Source organism: Podarcis gaigeae (genome assembly GCF_964106915.1).
Source record: "Podarcis gaigeae genome assembly, chromosome: 13".
Taxonomy (NCBI): Eukaryota; Metazoa; Chordata; class Lepidosauria; order Squamata; family Lacertidae; genus Podarcis; species Podarcis gaigeae.
Window position 1 is genome coordinate 34,868,069 of NC_139689.1, and position 19,740 is coordinate 34,887,808.

At 45.6% G+C, this 19,740-nt stretch overlaps 2 protein-coding genes across 7 annotated transcripts in view; one reads left to right on the top strand and one right to left on the bottom strand.

The window, feature by feature from the left end:
- Positions 1-9,398, bottom strand: part of CALCOCO2 (calcium binding and coiled-coil domain 2) — a 35,812-nt gene extending 26,414 nt beyond the window's left edge. The window contains exon 1 of one of the 5 annotated variants that reach the window (XR_014557471.1): positions 4,433-4,579. The gene's annotated coding sequence lies outside the window, so the exon portion shown is untranslated. Of the gene's footprint in view, positions 1-94; positions 382-4,432; positions 4,613-9,316 lie in introns of those variants that run through there. The other 4 variants (XM_083709546.1, XM_083709544.1, XM_083709545.1 and 1 more) reach the window with 4 other exon arrangements.
- Positions 9,399-9,529: 131 nt separating this feature from the next.
- Positions 9,530-15,582, top strand: ATP5MC1 (ATP synthase membrane subunit c locus 1). Of its 2 annotated transcripts, none has more exons than XM_083709988.1 (5): positions 9,530-9,631; positions 11,083-11,131; positions 12,192-12,269; positions 13,921-14,096; positions 15,346-15,582. In XM_083709988.1, exons 2-5 carry the CDS (start codon positions 11,093-11,095, stop codon positions 15,458-15,460), a joined length of 408 nt encoding a protein of 135 aa, XP_083566114.1. In that variant the 5' UTR covers positions 9,530-9,631; positions 11,083-11,092; the 3' UTR covers positions 15,461-15,582. The 2 variants fall into 2 exon arrangements, with proteins under 2 accessions (XP_083566114.1, XP_083566113.1); XM_083709987.1 differs by having other exon boundaries at positions 9,580-9,718.
- The last annotated feature ends 4,158 nt before the right edge of the window (positions 15,583-19,740 follow it).

Genomic DNA, 19,740 nt, shown 5'->3' on the forward strand with positions numbered 1-19,740 from the left:
TTTCACTTTCCGTGTGTCACTGAGGAGCCGCACCCTATACGAGTTCCAGCAATTGTCTCTGCTGCAGGGTTTAGGAGACACACCTGCCACCTACCTGTGCCATAAGGCCATCAAATCCGAGTCCAAGTCAAGTGGCAGAGCTTGGCAGAAGTTGCGTACTTGTTTACTGCTCCAAGTGTGCCATAACAGCAGAACGGCGGGCGCAGAAATGAAGCCGGTGAAGCTTTCCCCATCCATGCCAGGAAAAGCTTCACTGGCCCTGTTTCTGAACAACTGCGCTTCAATATTTATAGAGCTATTGGGTGTTCAGTGAGGCAGAGAGATGCTGACTGACCGATCACTGAATGAGCTGCATGCCTGAGTGGGAATTTGAAACTGGGTCTCCCTGGTCCTAAACCAACACTTTACCTTCTAGCTCACACAAGCTATACTACTTGTTGGGGCTTCTCTTAAAGGCACAGGAGCAGATCCACTGAAATGCCATAGCGATCTTACTGTAGAAACTGTAGAACAGGCATCAGCCCTAGCTAACAGGACCAGTGGTCAGGGATGATGGGAATTGTAATTAATTAATTAATTAATTAATTAATTAATAATAATAATAATAATTTATTATTATTTATACCCAGCCACTCTGGGCGGCTTCCAACAAAACATTAAAATACAATAACCTATTAAACATTAAAAGCTTCCCTAAAAAGGGTTGCCTTCAGATGTCTTCTAAAAGTTTGGTAGTTATTTTTCTCTTTGACATCTGGTGGGAGGGCGCTCTACAGGGCGGGTGCCACTACCAAGAAGGCCCTCTGCCTGGTTCCCTGTAACTTGGCTTCTCGCAGCAAAGGAACCGCCAGAAGGCCCTTGGCACTGGACCTCAGTGTCCGGGCAGAACGATTGAGGTGGAGATGCTCCTTCAGGTATACTGGACCGAGGCCATTTAGGGCTTTAAAGATCAGCACCAACACTTTGAATTGTGCTCGGAAACGTACTGGGAGCCAGTGTAGGTCTTCCAAGACCGGTGTTATATGGTCTCGGTGGCCGCTCCTAGTCACCTGTCTAGCTGCCGCATTCTGGATTAGTTGTAGTTCCTGGGTCACCTTCAAAGGTAGCCCCACATAGAGCGCATTGCAGTAGTCCAAGCGAGAGATAACTAGAGCATGCACCACTCTGGCGAGACAGTCTGCAGGCAGGTAGGGTCTCAGCCTACGTACCAGATGGAGGGCCGAGTTTGGGGGTGCCTGATGTAGAACAAAGCATGGATTGTGAAGTAGCTTTCATATACCTAGACAGCTGTGGGGGGTGTCAATCCAGAACTAGTGTAGAGAAACCAAAGCATCAGTTGCATATTGCTGTGCTGGCACATCAAAAGGCCACACAAGGAATTCCAATCAATCAACTGCTTTGCAAAATCAAAAATTCAGACATCTGAATAATCTGAGCCAGCAAGGGACATGCTTGGAGGACATGCTGTTCCACCAATTTGGGACGCATGGAAAGTCCCCATCTCAATTCAACTTGGCCTCTAGTTGTCATGTTTCGCATTTTCCTGCACAACCAGAAGAAAATCCCCTACTAACAGTCACAGGCAGCTGTGGGCACCAGCAGCCCTATGAGGATGACTTTTCATGTAGCCCCATGGTGAAGCAGATTTTGGAGATAATCAGAGGCAGCAGAGTGGAAGACAGAGCAATCTGTCCCGGGGAGTACAAGTCTGCAGAAGCCCTGCTAGAACCAGCAATTAGAGGACTCAGCCTTGTAAATATCCCCACAAAAATTATTAGCCTACAAGGCTGTTTTTATTACTAGCCTTCTAGTAAACTGCATCTCCATGTTGGCTGCAGAGGAAGGAAAGCCACCTTCTTCCATGGCCAGCATGGGAACATAGGCTGTTGGATTCCATTTATGGCTAGCAGGTGAATTGCCAAATAGAAAGTTGGCTCCACCTATATCTAAAGCAACCTTGACAAGCATTTAAGAGCCCCCCTCTTCCTAAGTTTCCAACAGCTACCCTTTCAGTAGCTGATTTCATTGCCCGAGTATTCTTAGAATTCTCATTTTGAATGGTGTTTGGGGATTTATTTGGATGTTTGTCTATAGATGGGGAAACAGAAACAAGTTCTTAGGCCAGTCAGGAAACAGCCCAAATGCTCTCTTTTCCCAAGCTGCCAAGTGGGCTTCCCCACGCTTTGCCTGCTGAAATAAAGCATGCTGATTGTTTTGGTCAACAGGATGTCATGGAGGAACATGAAAGGGGGAAGGTAAACAAAGAGGTCTAGAAAGGGAATAAAGGCTATGAGAGAGACAGTGGTTTCAGTCTAGAAAGAAACCAGAGGATGCAAGTAGTTGCATGGTGGGGAGGAAAGGTCCACAACAGTGCAAGCTGAAAACATGTTTGCTAGCAGTGGTTAATAGCATCACTGCTAACGTACAAGCATCTACAGTGGTCTTATTTAGCTACATTAGCATCAAGCCTTTATTATCATGCTCTATGGCATTCAAAAGTACTTCAAGCAATCCCAGCCACCCTTACAAAAAAAAGATAGTCCTATATACATATTGTAGGTGTGCAGGGTAGAATAAAAGCTATGAGAGTGGCTTACCTAATACCACTTAGCGAACTCATGGAAGAGGTTAGATTTTAACCAGTGAACTTAACCACTACATTATAGGAAGTAACTTATGCAGTATATGAATGATCTATGAAAGTGCCGTAGCTTCATAATTGCTGAAATTGTAGGTGGAAAGAACGCGGAGGGCAGAGACTTGCTTTGTTAAATATGAAAAATGTTTTCGGTAATCACGAGTTACACATCCTACTATACTGGCCGTTGGTCCTGTGTGTTCTGTGCTGACTAACAAGGAATCTCCGAGATCTCAGGCAGAGATTTGATATGTGGGATTAAGCCCAGGTCTTCACACACACACACACACACACACAGAGAGAGAGAGAGAGAGAGAGACGTGCTGCTTCTGAATTCACAGCCCTCCTCATAATGCTTCATATATATTCTTGCAGTAAAACAACAGTACTGCAAGACAGGCAAGATTGAGGGTCGATGCTGACACATGGCAGCTTGCAACGTTTACAACGGAAAAGATATTTGACCCTGGACTTTCCAACTCATATGCTTATTCACTACGCCACACTGCGTCTTATACATTCTTGTTTCTGTTTCTTTTTAAGTTGCTTCCAGATTACCAGCCCCAGCAGTAATGCACTGCTGCAGTAACACACCACCCCAATGCTTCTGTTGGGGGACATTACATATTTCCTGTGCTAGATGCCTATTTTTTTTTAATAAGTGGGGGGACGAATGCTTCCCCAGAAAACATTTCCTTTTAACTTTGCAACTTGAGGCTCGGCATGCAAGTTACACACACTGTTTAAACATGTCACAAGCTGTTCTGTAACGCGACAGAACCAACACGAATATTCCATTCCAAACGCGTAAACCATGTTGTGACTGTAATAATGTATTTAATGCCTTACAGCAGGGATAGGCAGCGTGGTGCCTTTCAGATGCCAGGGAACACCACCGGACCCAGCCAGCATGGCCAATGGCCAGAAATGATGGGAGTTATAGGGTACCACATTGCTACCCCTGCTTTAGAAGCTGGATTACACTTATTGACAATTTAGATATGGGGTCCAAGTGCATGCCCTTATTTCTTCTCACAGAACTGAACGGTGTGACATTCACTCTTATGGGGAAAAGAACGTCATGCTGGGCAGCCTCACGGAAAGAGGACTTCTAACACGGCTAAGATACTTACAAGCCCTTCTTCACCACCCATCATAATGATGGATATTTTACAGGTAACTTTTTCCAACACTACCTCACTTTAATACAAACAATCTTGTTACCCCAACCCACAACTTCTTTTATCCTAAAAGCTCCCATCAGACACTGTCAGGGCTGGTGAGGGTTGCAGTCCACAACAGCTAGAAAAGAGCTTTCCAAACTGTGTGTCGCGACACGTTAGTGTGTTGGCTGCAGTGTGTAGGTGTGTTGCGCAAACGCTCCCCATGCTTCTCCTGGGACTGGAAATGGCTTAGTTTAACCTCCGGCTTGCTAGTAAAACCGAATTAGTGCATCGCGAAATGGTGCGTGTCTAAAAAGCATGTCACCGACATGAAAAATTTGGAAAGCTCCAATCTAGACGTAGCCTGATCAAGTGAAAGATTGCTTCCTCTGTGTACTGGCGAAGCAAAACACAAGGCAAGCGCATGACTTAAGATTGCAACCGGTTGCCATCACCGCCTGACCTCCTTCCTGCACCCCCAGTGCGCAGCTAGCTCTCTTCCTCAATGTGCGACACACTTTATAAAATAAATCAAACTACCCCCTTCCCAGTCACAGTCGGCAAAGGGCGCCGCTCAGGAAAGAGATGACTTGTTGCTAAGAGTCGGGGTAACTCTTAACTGCCTACTCACCCTTCCAAGTGGCGAAGAAGCCAAACAGCCTCCTTCCTAGCGATGCGAGAATCTACAGGACAGATCAGTTGCTACTTCCTACTAAAACAGAGAAGCTGACGCTGATTAGCAAAGGGGAGAAACTTGATACTCTCAGTCATCGGACAGCCCCTAGCCTGGAAACTTACAGCTGAAGGCACCACCCTTTGCAGGGAATGCTGGGAAGTGTAGTTTTGTGAAGCAGTGGAGAGAGAGGGCTCTTCAACGCCTGAAGCCCTTTGCGAGCCAAGCTGCTTTCCAAGGCTTATCCACACTTCCTCTTGCCTTGTTGCATTCCCCCAGGGAAAACCGTGCTTTAGTATTCAATTGGAGCAAAAGGCAGTTCAGCTTATAACTGGATAGTCCTGAGAGTGTCACTGGTGAATATTGGTAGTCAGTGTGGGGCAGAAAGGAGAAGGAACCAGTTTAAAACCAGGTGCCCACCTTCACAAATGTAAAGTGCTTCTCAAATGACATTGAGCGAGTGGCATTTGCTGGTTGTGCATCTAAACAGAATGACGACCTTCCACTGAACAGTTGTGGGAAACTGCCTTACACCCAGTGCTCCATCTGGTTCAATACTGTCAACACTGGCTGGCAGCAGCTCTCCCAAGGTTTCAGAAAGGGAGCCTCTCCTTGCCTTACTTAGAGATGCCGGATGCTCTACCAATGAACTATGACTAAGCCTGCAACTAGATAACACATTTATCAGGAATTTATCTTCTGAATAAATGTGCACAGGATTACTCTCCTTAGGACATTTATGAAGTCGAATAGACATTTAATTAAAAATAAATCTAATTTAATTAAGTGGGATTTCCTTCCCAAGTACATATGAACAGGTTCTGGTGAAAATGCCCAAAGGCATACAGCTTTTCATTGGCTTTATAAATGTGAAGAATTCTAATGAGGTTTTTATAGGCCAGTCTTAATTACATTTATTCAAAAGTAAGTCCCACTGAGTTTAATACACAGATTAAAAAACATAAATGGAAAGAGGCATTAACTTATTGTCTCTATAGTCAATTGATGGGGTTCCACTGGCAAAGGCATTTTTATATCTTCTCCCCCCACCCCCGGTGAAAGTGAGGGCAGCCCATAGAAATCAATGCAGAAACCTAAGCTGTTAATATAGCTGTGATTACATAGCAGTGTGATCTCCCATGAAAAGAAAGGTCCAGGAGAGGAGCTGCTGCTTTTCCTCACTCGGGAATGGTTTGGCGTGAAATTTGAACAGCAAAATCCTATGAATAACTACTGAGAAGTAAATGCAACTGAATTCAGAAGTAAATGGAAGTGGAACTTACTCCCAGGTAAATGTGTACAGGTTTACAACCTACATTATTTTTTAAAGTCCTAAGTTTTAGATAATTGCCACACCTGTGCAAATTTCACAGCCAATTCAGTCCATTTCCCATCATATAGCAGGTTGTGGGAGTAGAGGCTGTTAACACAGTGGCAATGTAAAGCTATGTTGGTACTGAACACAGGTTGGTACTGAAGCTAAGTGATTTACAACAACCCAGCGGCACTGTCAGCCTTGTTATATCCTTATTGCAGGTTGGGGGTGGAGTGTCAGGCTGAGGCAGAATACAGTGGTACCTTGGTTTACAACCATAATCCGTTCCGGAGGTCCGTTTGTAAACCAAAACAGGTTATAACCCAAGGCACGGTTTCGCCAATGGGGCCTCCCCCCAAAAAATTTGTTCGTAATCCAAAAAAAAGGGGGGGTTGTAATCCAAAAAAAGGTTGCAAACTGGGACACGCACTTCCGGGCTTGACATGTTTGTAATCCAAAATGTATGCAAACCAAGACGTATGCAAACCAAGACGTATGCAAACCAAGGTGTTAACTGCAAAACAGTCCAGCTTTAACACTACAGATCGAAGTACTTCAAGTCAAAAATCACCCATACAGAATACCAGTCAAGCTGTAGCAAAGGTCAGTCTCCTTAAATTGTGCACCCAGACTTGCACCCTGCCAAAATTCAGCATTCAGTTGCACAAAGAAATCTTGTGTTTCATGACCTTGTGTGCAGTCACATTACAGCTTTAAATGTCCAACTTTTTTTTAAAAAAAAAGCACACAAAACCCACATTTTCTGTATTTATTCCTAAAGGCAGTTCTCATTTCTATCCTGGAGAAGAGAAAAGAAACGTTCCAGAGCTGGCCCACCCATGAGGCATGCTGAGGCAGTCGCCTCAGGTGGGGACAGCTGGGAAGGGTAGCAAAGCCCTGCCCCCAAGCTCTTGCCACCTCCTGCATTTGTTGCCCGCCTTCTCCACTCTGGCCTCCTTTTTTCTCCCCCACTGTCTTCAGCATACTGGGGCTTTCATGGGCCACCAGTTGCCTCAGACGATGGCAGTGGAGAGTGAAGGTGGCAGGGATACCATGCTCTGTTTTGTCTCAGGTGGCAAAACATCCTGAGCCAAACCTGAAACATTCTACTGTATTGGAAGTGGAAACCAGACCTGTGTCTCAGTCTAGTAATTACAAGCCTGTGGCTAAATGGGACTTACTTTCTCATAATTATGCTTATGATTACAGCCGAGTCTTACAGACGTCCACTTTAAAGACATGCAGAATTCAGAATTGCAGCCCCAGTGTCACCTGTGGAAACAACTTCTAAACTATGTACCGGTATCTACCTTGGGCAGCCATTCTCAAGAAAGGAGTTAACATTAACTGTTTCCAAAGAAGATAGGTTAATGTCTCCTCCTGCTGGTAGGTGCGTGGACCGACATATCTATCAATAAGATAACTATGGGAATTTTAATCTATGCCAAATAAAGTAGGAATGAGGAATTGGGCTTGACAGGGGTCTCAGTTTGGCCTGAGAAGGCATTCCTAGCAAACCATGCCCACATGCTCTACACCTGATGTCATAGGTGAGGTATGGGGCAGGTACTCAAGTAGCTACAAAGGAATTAGGGGCTTAAAGGGAGTTCCTGATTGCTCTTTTGCTGGAGCAAGGTATATCAACTGATGGGGTAAGTGGAGAGTTCAGCTTGCTCCAGGAGGTTTGTACAGAAACCGCTGCTGAAACAAAACTTTTAAAACTATATACAAGAAGGTGATGGATCTTTCTTCTGGAGATAATATCGGTTTGACTGCTCTTTAAAGTAACATGGCAAATTTAAAACAAAAAAAATTCCTTCCAGTAGCACCTTAAAGACCAACTAAGTCAGTTCTTGGTATGAGCTTTCGTGTGCATGCACACTTCTTCAGATACAAGTGTGCATGCACACGAAAGCTCATACCAAGAACTGACTTAGTTGGTCTTTAAGGTGCTACTGGAAGGAATTTTTTTTGTTTTGACTATGGCAGACCAACACGGCTACCTATCTGTAAATGGCAAATTTAGTTGCCAGCCAGAGTAAAATGGAGTAAGTTGGGTGTCTCCATGGTAGGGATGGAGGTGCAGGGTCAAGAGGAGAGTCAGCTTAAACAGAAAACAGTATTTTCAAAGGAATTTACATTTTCAAAACCTGTTCACATGCTGAGCTCAGGTAGACTGAAGGGAAACAATAGGCTTAATTACCTTCCTCCCAAGATGAGGGGAGAGGAACTACCTAACCAAGCCTGGCAGGGAAGCCTGCTCTATGGTGCTAACCCCTTCATGCCTTAATTACCTAAGCACAGTGCTTTTCTTCTAGGAAAAAAGTGCCGATACTCACCATGAAGTTGTTATAGTTAAATGCCACCCTTTTAACCAGTGCTTTTCTTCTAGAAAATAAGGTGCTGGCACTGTGTGCCCTTGAGGAACCACCCCCCCCCAGCACTACTTACATTGTTTAGGCGCCAATCCTAGCCATGGCTACTCCAAACTCCCATTGGATTCAATGGGGATTATTCTAAAACAAATGGGGTTGCAGTCTAAGACTGCGATCCTATCTGGGAAGCAAATCCCGCTGGAGACTATGGGGTTTACTAGACAGCCTGGCTCAGGCATGTATCAAGTATCCCCTTGATAACGGAAGCAGTGATCCTCCTGTGAATGGGCCATCACAGCTGCAACACCACCGATAAAGGGTCCGTTTCGACTCATACACAATTCTCTTCAATGGAACCAGCGCTCCACATCCACCAGAGCATAGTGAGAGCTGGACCATAAAGAAGGCTGATTGCCAAAGAATTGATGCTTTTAAATTGTGGTGCTGGAGGAGACTCTTGAGAGTCCCATGGACTGCAATAAGATCAAACCTCTCCATTCTTAAGGAAATCAGCCCTGAGTGCTCACTGGAAGGACAGATCCTGAAGCTGAGCCTCCAATACTTTGGCCACCTCATAAGAAGACCCTGGAAAAGACCCTGATGTTGGGAAAGATGGAGGGCACAAGGAGAAGGGGACGACAGAGGACGAGATGGTTGGATGGTGTTCTTGAAGCTACCAGCATGAGTTTGATCAAACTGCGGGAGGCAGTGGCAGAAGTGCCTGGCGTACTCTGGTCCATGGGGTCACGAAGAGTCAGACACGACTAAACAACAACAACAACAAAGCAGGCATAGGTAAACTCGGCCCTCCAGATGTTTAGGGACTACAACTCCCATCATCCCTAGGTAACAGGACCAGTGGTCAGGGATGATGGGAAGTGTAGTCCCAAAACATCTGGAGGGCCGAGTTTGCCTATGCCTGAACTAGAGAGATCAAGCCGCGTCCACGTTGGAGAGTATCATCCCTGAGTGCGCACTCATTAGGAACTCACAACCAATTCCCAGCAAAGCAGACACGTGACGTGCCTAAATCTCTACACACGACACAGGCACGCGCAGTTTCTTCTACGTCACGAACTGAGGCGCGCCGCTCTCCGCCCCTCCCCGACACCACGTGACTCCTCGAGCGTTGCTTCGCCGCCGCGCAGTCACCTCCAGCCTGTCAAGAAAGAACAGAAGCACGTGACTCAACCCTCTCTGGTCTCCTTCCTCTGACGCGCTCGGTGGAACGCTCCCGGGAGAAGGGGGGAGGAGAAAGGGAGGGTTTTGCGGCCGGCCAATGGGGGACCCGCGATCCTTCGGAGTTGCCCAATCCGCACGCAGAGGGGCGCGAGCGCGAGGGTCCGGGAGCCAATAGCGGGCGGCGGCGAGGCTCCGTCTCCCGTGAGCCACCGGGGCCCCGCCGGGTAGCGTTCCTTGCGTCGCGGCGGCCAATAGGAGCGGAGGACGCTGTGGTACATTGGCAAGGTGAGCGAGGGCGGGAGGGGCTTGGCTGGGTCCAGTCAGGAGAGCCGCGACTTTGAGGTTCGGTGCAGCCCTTCTTCGTCCCCGAAGGTGAGTCTGTGCAGGGGAAGCGGGGAGGGCGTCCGCCTGGTCCCGAGGCCTCCCGTGAGGGTGAGGCGGCTGCACGGGGAGCGGGGAGGCCCCGGTGCTCGGGTCTGTTCCCACCAGCACGCCGTTCGCGGCTGCCTTCATCCCGAAGGCCCGTTTGAATTGGGAACAGCAGTTAAAAGGCGTCCCGTCGGGATCCTTTGTCGCGAGTGAATCACTCGCGGCTTCTTAGGGGCGCCTTTTGACGGCTGACCGACGTAGGTTGCTGCAGTCGCGGAATCGTAGAATTGGGAAAGGGACCGCGAGGGCCATCTAGTCCGGCCCCTTGCAATAATGCAGGAATCGTTCGCGCAGCGTGGGGCTCGAAGCCACGACCCCGAGGATGGAAGAGTCTCGCTTGCCCCCTCAGCTCATTGGCCTGCTTGCTAACGGACATGCTAGACTAGATGGTGGACCAAGTCCTTCTTGTGGGCTAGAAACTCCAGGGCGAGATGGCTTCTAGTGCAACCGGCCTGTTAGTTACCGGATTTGTCTGCCTGTGAATGTTACTCTGCAAGGGCAGGGCGAAGGCATAGATGAAAGACTAGGGGAATCCTGTGGAGCTAAACGGGGTGTGTTTGCAGACGGCAGGTGTTCAAAGGGCAACTAACATGAAGAGAACCGGCCAATGGCTTCTTCAGTGCTGGATGTTAACGAAGGTGTAGATGGTGGAGGCGGTCATTGGGATGCCACCTACAAAATGGGAAAGGATTTGGGAAGCTGGTAGATTCGGGATGGGGCAAAAGGCTTTGTAGCCCACAACGATCCGTTTCCAGGTGGGGTTGTTTTCAGGGGGACAGCTGCAGCTTTGAAATATTGGCTAACTTTCTACAAGTCCTGTTACCTAATTGTGCTTTTTTGTGGCTCCTAGCTAACAGGGGTATGCACAGTTTCTCTTAAACACCCTTCTTTCAATCAATTACAAAGTCAAATGCCATTTTTGAGTGCCTAATTGCTGTAAGAAGCAATGTTGTATTGGACAAACATAGCTTAGATTGTCATCTGTCTTTCCCCTGACAAGTTTCATGTCTGTCACCTTATCTGTGGTGTCTGTCCATAGTTGGAGGTCACTGATGCACAGTTGCAAGCTATCTGGTTCTTCCTTGCTCTATGTGAATAACTGGACTCTCCATTAATAGTGTTCCTTCAAGGCCATTCTGCCCTCCTTCTTTAATTCTGGACTTAGTTTGCAAAATCTTAATAAAAAGCTATACTTGAAACAGATAAGGAAATGTACTCCATTTTGTCCACACACTGGGCTTTCCCTCTTAGTTGTGAGAGAATTCAGTGGGTGTTTGTGTAAAATGTGACTTTCCCCCTTTATTCAGGATCATCAGAATGCAGACTCCAGTAGCTCTCCTGGCTTCGCCAGCTCTGGTAAGGAATTTTTGGCTTGCAATTGCCTTAGTGTATCTTGGATTACTTTAGTATGTTACACTCCTCATATTATTCATTGTTACAATGAGTAAAATCTCTAATATTTCTCTTTAAAGAGGAAAAACTAAGAGTGAGCTGTTTGATATGTCATTTGAACTCAGTCAACTATAGTTTCTGAAGGGTATGTTAAACCAGACTTACAAATAAGTTAATAAAAGTTACAAGCCAATAAATCCTTAGTCTTCCTGCCCATGCATTCCTATAATAGTCCTCGGTGAGTGACCAACTCTGTTCCACTTTAGAAAACAAAACAAAACACCTCTATTTTGGAAATAATTCAGACCCTGTAAGGGGAAGCAGCAAATGGTTTTTTACCTATGAGAATGAATTTATGGCAGGTATGGAGGAACTTGTGACCTTCCAGATATTTTTGGACAATAGCTCCCATCATCCCTGACCTTTGGCCATGCTGACTAGGGCTGATGTGAGTTGATCAGAAAGACCTGTTCAGTTCATTTGATATCAATTCATGTGGACCCCCAAAGCAGCTAATGATTGTTTTTTTTAAATGGACAAAAATATTTGAGTGCACAAGTCCTGATACAAATAGTATTAGGAAGACTACTGCCCATGTCTAGAGTCTCTAGCTAGGTTTAATAGGCAGCAATGAATACTTTCCCTCTTGCACATATATGTCCTTTCCAGTATGAGAGAAGCTGTGGATTCAAGCAAGATCTAGAATCTCCTGCCACAGAGAATTCACATTAAGTGATGAATAGGCATACCTGTCTTGAAAGAGAACTGCCTTCCGATCAGCACAAAATTGCCTCATCACCAGTTGGGGGGAAGGCCTTAGCTCACTGATGTAGGATAAATCTTGCAAGTATCTAATATCAAGTTAAATCCTTAAAATCTACCATTTGAAGGATCAAGTGGGATAGCTAGGAAATATATTTGGCTATGATGCTGAAGAGCCACTGTCAGTCAGAATAGATTGCATTGGTCTCTGAATAGAGCAGTTCTTTATATCCTGATATGAATTTAATGTTTTTCTTTCCAGTTCCGCTGCTGTTCTCGAGCTCTAACCAGGCCAGCTTCCCTGTCTATATTGAGCAGGCCAGAGACTCAGACTCTGCAGGTAGGAATAAACAGCATGACTCCTCATTGCTATCTTCAGGTTTTGTTTGCACCGTGATTTTCTTTACAAAAAGGAGCAAAAAAATGGTTAACAGCATCATGCAGTGATACCAAACTACAGCCAAACAATAAAACTCTATGCTAAATAGAAACTGTTTTCTATTAATTATAACTCTATACATTATTTTCTCATGATGTGGGAACAATATTAACTTCTTTGCTTTCAAACTCAATGGTTAGCACTAGTTGCCTCTTACATTACACTGACAGCTTAGCTTCCATCAGAGTATCTAGAAGAGGAACCGAGGCTGCCATGCGTAATTAACCCAATTTCACCACTCTGAAAAAGTGTAGTAGTGCTGGTGTAAGACGTCTCTTTCCTTGTGACCTAGAAAAGGTGTGGGGAAACTGTGGCTCTCCAAAAGTTGCTAAACTTCAACTCCCATCCTCTTTTGCCATTGGCCTTGATGCAAGTTGGAGTTCAGCAACAACTGGAGCATCTAAGGTTCCCTGCACTTGGCCTAGTGTGAGCAATACTGGAATAAATCCTGCAGAAGCTCTGCAGGATAATATAATATAAGAAGGGACATTTTTTTCTGGCAGAAGCTACTGTCTTGTTGATTCTTTTAGAGTCCGTTAATATTTTAAAAATTCAAAAGCAAGCAGTACTTCAAAACCATTATGTCCTTCATTTAAAAAAAGCATGCTGTTACACAGGGTTGAAAAACTTAACTTATGTTTCAACTGGTCACCCTCCTTGCTCATTTTAAAACACCTTTTGGATAGGAAATGGCATAAATTTAACCCTTCATGAACCCTTTGTTGCAATTCTAATGTTTACATTGAATAGTTTCCCCCAGAATTCCCTTTTACTCCTGCTGGATTGGGGAATAGTAAGAATTGGTATTCTTTGTGTGCGTGATAGGCATATCTCTGTTTGTACATCAAACAGATTTCAGAATCTGCATAGTTGTGGTTCAGTGGTTGCTACAAGGGAGGTCATTTAACACACACCCTTAAGGTTTCAGTAGGGTGACTGAACAACAGTTATGTCTGCTAGAGACCTGCATTTCTGTTCCAGCCATGACCTGGCAGAGACACCTAAGTGGCATTATTTGCTGTTCTCTCTCCCCACTCCCCCACTGCCAATGCTTAGAAAACTAGTAGTCTGGGTCCAAGGCCATTGCCTCTTCCCTTCTTTCTTCTCTACCCCGTCTTGGGTATGTCCTTCCCCTGCCCTGGAGGTGGGCAGAAGGCAGCCTGGGATCTGTTTGGCAAGGATTCCGGACTCTCTTAACAATATCAGCAACTGTAAAAAGCCCCACCCACATTAGCTTACTGGGAAAAGATTTATTTTCTGAAAGAAATTGCAAGCTTGATTCTCTTGAGGATCACAAGTCCATAGGTTGAGCCAGCCCTGTTCTTCATTCTTAGTGATCCATCCAGCTGAGCTGCTATTTTCCACCTGCCCCCAGTGGAGGCCCTGGTTGGCTTCAAGGTTCTAATAAAGAAACAAAGTAGGTCCTGCCAGCCTGATGTCTACCCACCCATTGTTTGGGAACATCTGGATTAAACGCTGTTAGGAAGAGAAAATGATTTGGAGGCTTAAAGTGACTGATATAAATCATGCTAATTACTTGCTTCCTCCACAGCCTTTTGGAGTTTTGAATCGTCAGCTAGCTCATCGGGAATTCCAAACCAGTGCTGTCTCCCGTGATATTGATACTGCTGCTAAATTCATCGGTGCTGGTGCTGCTACTGTGGGAGTAGCTGGTTCAGGAGCTGGGATTGGGACAGTGTTTGGCAGTTTAATCATTGGTTATGCCAGGTAAGTTAGCTGGGGAAAGCATTTCTGCTTTGTTTTAGCAGGCAGTTTAGATATTTTTGTGAAGACTTTTACCACAAATTCATTCCTCTTGGGAGAAGCAGTTTTTTAAAGCAGCTGACAGTGATTGGAAACTCCAGCTAGGAAAAGCTGCAATAGAAGAGAATTGATGGAATCTGCATGGAATTTTCTTGTCAAGTGTCTTGTTGATGAGAAAAATACCTTTTTCAAACTAATAGTGTCAAAGTGTCACTGTTAAAAAGATCATAACCAAAGTTACCTTCAATGTATGAATCAGCTTGTATTATACACACAGTGCTCATACCAGTTGGGTTATTGTCTTTCCATTCTCAATGTAATTTTTTGTGTGTTAAAGAAGCAATTATTGTCTATGTATGGATTAGGGCGCGGGTGGCCTGTGGGTTAAACCATAGAGCCTAGGACTTGCTCATCAGAAGGTCAGCGGTTCGAATCCCCGCGATGGGGTGAGCTCCTGTTGCTTGGTCCCTGCTCCTGCCCACCTAGCAGTTTGAAAGCACGTCAAAGTGCAAGTAGATAAATAGGTACCACTCCGGCAGGAAGATAAACGGCGTTTCTGTGCGCTGCTCTGGTTCGCCAGAAGCGGCTTAGTCATGCTGGCCACATGACTGGAAGCTGTACGCCGGCTCCCTCGGCCAATAAAGCGAGATGAGCGCCTCAACCCCAGAGTCGGTCACGACTGGACCAAATGGTCAGGGGTCCCTTTACCTTTTTATGGATTGCAGAATATTTTCTCTCTCTAAATGTTCCTGCTTGGTAAAGTGTGTCCATGGTTCGAAAGTATGTGAGCACATAAATGTCTGTATTCAGACAAAGTATCTTCACAGATTTTGGAACATAGTATGATTTATTAGAATGTACCCATGTATTTCAAAATTTAAATTAAGGGATGCTTCCCCCCAGTCTTCTCTCTTGCCTCTCCTTCAACTCTCCAAGAACTACAAATTACTAATTACAAGGCTTGAAATATGTGGTTCTTTGTAAAGCAGATTTCCATGGTTGTATACCTTTAATCCGAGAACAATCAAAACACCTTTTAAGTGAGATGTGGTGGATATATCTGTGACTGGTAGTTAACAAAGCTTTCCCCGTGTTCACTCTGAGGTTCTACAAATACATTTTCGAGTGTGGGCTTGGGAAGCCTATTGCAGCTTTTTATTTTGGAAAAGCCAATGGGATTTTACCTTACAGATTTCTTCTGTTCTACCTACAGGAACCCATCCCTCAAGCAGCAGCTGTTTTCTTACGCTATCCTGGGTTTTGCCCTCTCAGAGGCCATGGGGCTCTTCTGTTTGATGGTGGCATTCCTCATTTTGTTTGCCATGTGAAAGCCTTGGAGCTACGCTGCAGCTGCTGTCTGTCTGTGTCCTCTCCAGTTTGAGCCTGCCTCCCTTGCCAGGGTGTTAACAGATTTAAACAAACTTTCTCTAAATAAATAAGATTCAAGTTTTTTGTTTTGTGCTTTTCATCCTAAAAGCTTGCTCGTAATTCTTAAATATACACATATTGAGAAGGGGAAGGAAAAATTATAATGTGCCAAATCAATTTGGCACAGAGTCCTTTTGTAATATACAATAAAATATAGTTTGCTAAAAAGTCAGTGCCACAATTAGCCTCCAGACACTAAGAAATATTGTAGGAAGAGAACTGTTCTACTGCCTGCTTGAAGGATACAACTGGAATGCCATCAGGTCCACATTTCATGAAGTGTTTGCCTAAGGAACAGGAAGGATGATCTATACTGAAGTTGCATGCAGGGGAGAGGCATACCTTATTTTCAAATAATCTGTCTCTATACTACTGAAGCAAGTTTACTGCCCTCAGCAACTGGAAAGGGTATGAAAGCCCAGGACCTTTAAATACATGGTTACAAAAATTAAACAAGCTTATCTGCACCCTGAGAGTAGCAAGTTCCAATCCCTCAAAGTTGGCATGCCAATGAGAATCTCATATTTGAAGATTTTTTAGATCTACAGTCGTACCTTGGTTTTCGAACAGCTTAGTTCTCAAATGTTTTGGCTGGCTCCTGAACGCCGCAAACCTGGCAGTGAGTGTTCCGGTTTGCTAACATTCTTTTGGAACCCGAATGTCCAACACGGATTCCACACATTCCAATTGGCTGCAGGAGCTTCCTGCAGCCAATCAAAAGCTGCACTTTGGTTTCCAAATGTTTTGGAAGTTGAATGGACTTCCGGAACGCATTCTGTTCGACTAATGAGGTATGACTATTTCTAGTCAGGACAAACAAACTAGGCATATTTAAAAACCATGCAGCAGTGGGGATCTGCAGCAGAATGTGCTGCATATCCAGCTCCCAATATCAATAATGTTAACACTGTCATTTTGAAATGACAGAAGAGACTGGGGTGGGGGGTGGGAACCATCTTTCAGAAATGTTAATCTATGCTGCCGTATAGTGTTGAAGGACTCATTTCAGTCTTGTTTTGAGCCCCCAAATTCTGTGTTTTGTGACAAAACCTGGAGAGTTACAGAAAACCCTTGTTCAAAACCTCCCCGTATTAAGGCAGTGAGGGCAGTCTGAACTTTAGGACATATAACCCCGTATTTCCATTCGAGGAGTCCTAGCAAGTACCAAATGTGCAGGTTATATCTCCTATGGCCTGATTTTGTATAAGCCCATTTCCTGTTCCTCGTTCAGTCTGTTTGAAATTAATTTTTAAAGTGATTCTCAAGGTCATTGGTTGGAGCCCTTACCTTCGGCAAAAAAAGCTCCTGCACTGCAGGGGGTTGGACTAGATTACCCTCGTGGTCCCTTCCAACTCTACAACTCTATAATTTCTTAAATAAAGCTACAACGAACATACTTTATTTAATGCGAGGGGTTCCGTTTGAACTTTGCTAACCCTTAAAGGGCAGAACTTCGGTGACCTTCAGAGCTTTCCTGAACTTACTTGGTAAGATTTCCCTTAAATAGTGTAGAGATTTAACTCGCAACAACAGAACGTCACCCTAAAAAGGGGTCCTTTTTCTTTCAGGGGTTTTTAAACCCAGGCACCCCGCCACTAAACACAACCGGTGCTTCCCCAAGTGCCTGACTACATGGGCGCCGACGTTCTTCTTTTGATACCGACGTTTCCGGGAACGCTCTAGAGCGCTCTATGGTGGAGCAAGGATACGCTCTAAGGAATGGAGGACGTGCAGTCTCTATGGTGAATGGCGGTTGACAGAGAGAGAGCTCTACGTAAGAGGGACGTGAAGAGGTTGTGGGAGATGCTGGTGTGGGAACCCGAGGGGGAAAAGGGCAGGCAGCGAGGGGCGGGGCTGTACCTCGTTCGCGGGGAATTTCCCTGGAGGGCCTAGTTGGTTGCTGCTACGCATGCGCGAGCCTGAGCTTCGATCCTTGAACTCTCGCGAGGAAAAAAAGTCGCGTGGAAACTCGGCTTTCGAGTACAAATGCGTATAAGGCTGAAAGAGCGGCGCGTTTGAGGCGGGGGGGGGGGGAGGCGGGCAGTGAAATAACGTTTATCAATCCAAACGAGGCGCTCTGTCCCTGAAAGGAAACACTCTTCGGCCACTTCCGGTGTGACGTAATGGAGTGACGTCAGGAAAAGAAGCTTCTGTGGGCAGGGCTTAGAGCTTTGTTGTGCCCCACCCCTCGAAAGCAGATTTCCAATGTTGCTCCTAGATCCAAGAATTTGGGAGGCCCACATGAATTAATACAAAATGGCCGATAAAGTGGGCGGCGTTGAGCCTTTGCCTCCCCCTTTTGCCACAGTGCTTTGGATTAACCATGCCCAGTCCATCCAAAGTCTGTGCAAAATAAGTTATGCTACAAGGATGGGACCTTAGAGACCAACTAAGTTTGTTATTTGGGGACGCGGGTGGCGTTAAACCACAGATCCTAGGACTAGGTGATCAGCAGGTTGGCAGTTCAAATCCCCGCGACGGGGTGAGCTCCTGTTGCTCGGTCCCTGCTCCTGCAAACCTAGCAGTTCAAAAGCACGTCAAAAGTGCAAGTAGATAAATAGGTACTGCTCCGGCGGGAAGGTAAATGGCGTTTCCGTGCGCTGCTCTGGTTCACCAGAAGTGGCTTAGTCATGCTGGCCACATGACCCGGAAGCTGTATGCCAGCTCCCTCGGCCAATAAAGTGAGATGAGCGTCTCAAGACTGATGGGGGAAAGCAAAGTTGAGCACTATCTCTTAGTTACTTTGCAAAAGAGCAGGTGTAATGGAAAGATTTCAAGTGGGGGGGAGTATGGTCTGTCAGCAATACAGATGGGGGGAAATCCCATCTCTCATCCTCTCCTGCAGCCTCATGGAATGGCTGATGTAGTAATCAACAGCCAAGAGAGGAGCTTGATGGAGATTTGAAAACACCCCACCCTTTTAACACCATCACCCCCGCCGGAGTAGAAAGCAAGCAGGGCTCCGGTGTGTTTGAAAAGCTGTGCGACTGACAGAAATCCAGCGACAACAGCCCCCTGTGCAGCTCTTTTGAAGCCCTGGAGATTTCTGAAATCTGTAACCACCCTGAGATCTGTGGGTATAGGGGTGACATACAAATTTTAATAGTAATAATCAAATCAAATCAATCTTTAGTACGGTCCAGAAACCCAACAAATCGTTACAAAGCAATACACAATTCATACAGCCTGTTGTTGTTTAGTCGTGTCCGACTCTTTGTGACCCCATGGACCAGAGCACGCCAGGCACTCCTGTCTTCCACTGCCTCCCGCAGTTTGGTCAGATTCATGTGGCTTCGAGAACACTGTCCAACCATCTCATCCTCTGTCGTCCCCTTCTCCTTGTGCCCTCAATCTTTCCCAACATCAGGGTCTTTTCCAGGGAGTCTTCTCTTCTCGTGAGGTGGCCAAAGTATTGGAGCCTCAGCTTCACGATCTGTCCTTCCAGTGAGCACTCAGGGCTGATTTCCTTAAGAATGGAGAGGTTTGATCATCTTGCAGTCCATGGGACTCTCAAGAGTCTCCTCCAGCACCAGAATTCAAAAGCATCAATTCTTCGGCAATCAGCCTTCTTTATGGTCCAGCTCTCTCTTCCATACATCACTACTGGGAAAACCATGGCTTTAACTATACGGACCTTTGTTGGCAAGATGATATCTCTGCTTTTTAAGATGCTGCCTACCTCCAGGTTAAACAAGCAATTTGTTCAAAAGATAGGGATCATTGGTTCTTGCAACCACCGATAAAAACTTTGCCACTGCTAATGTTCTAGTGTTTGTCCGGTCTTCCAATAGGAACCTGACATAGTGAGCCTCTGATTTTCCCAGGAATGTTACCAGCAAGGGTATTATCAGTTCAGCCCTGGCTTGCTCATATTTTGCACAGTGCAACAAAATATGTTTTATGGAATCGATGTCTTGAGCTCACGAGCAAAGTCTGTCCTTGTAGGGAACTCCTCTCAACCTGCCATCCAACACTGCAGAAGGAAAGACGTTTAGTCTGGCTTTGGTGAAAAGCCTTCCATAATCTGGTACTGTCAGGTTTTTAATGTAAGATGTTAACTTAAAGACATGCCCATATTGTACTCCTACTGCCAGCGGACCACAGACTGCGTGTGATCGAGATAGCAAGTCACTGTGTGCCTTATCCCATTATTATTATTATTATTATTATTATTAACAAT

Bases quoted from the DNA above. Each gene is read 5' to 3' on its own strand.
- ATP5MC1 (XM_083709988.1), top strand. From the start codon at position 11,093: ATGCAGACTCCAGTAGCTCTCCTGGCTTCGCCAGCTCTG. The intron at 12,270-13,920 runs GTAGGAATAAAC...CTTCCTCCACAG, and splicing joins CAGAGACTCAGACTCTGCAG to CCTTTTGGAGTTTTGAATCG. The intron at 14,097-15,345 runs GTAAGTTAGCTG...TTCTACCTACAG, and splicing joins TTAATCATTGGTTATGCCAG to GAACCCATCCCTCAAGCAGC.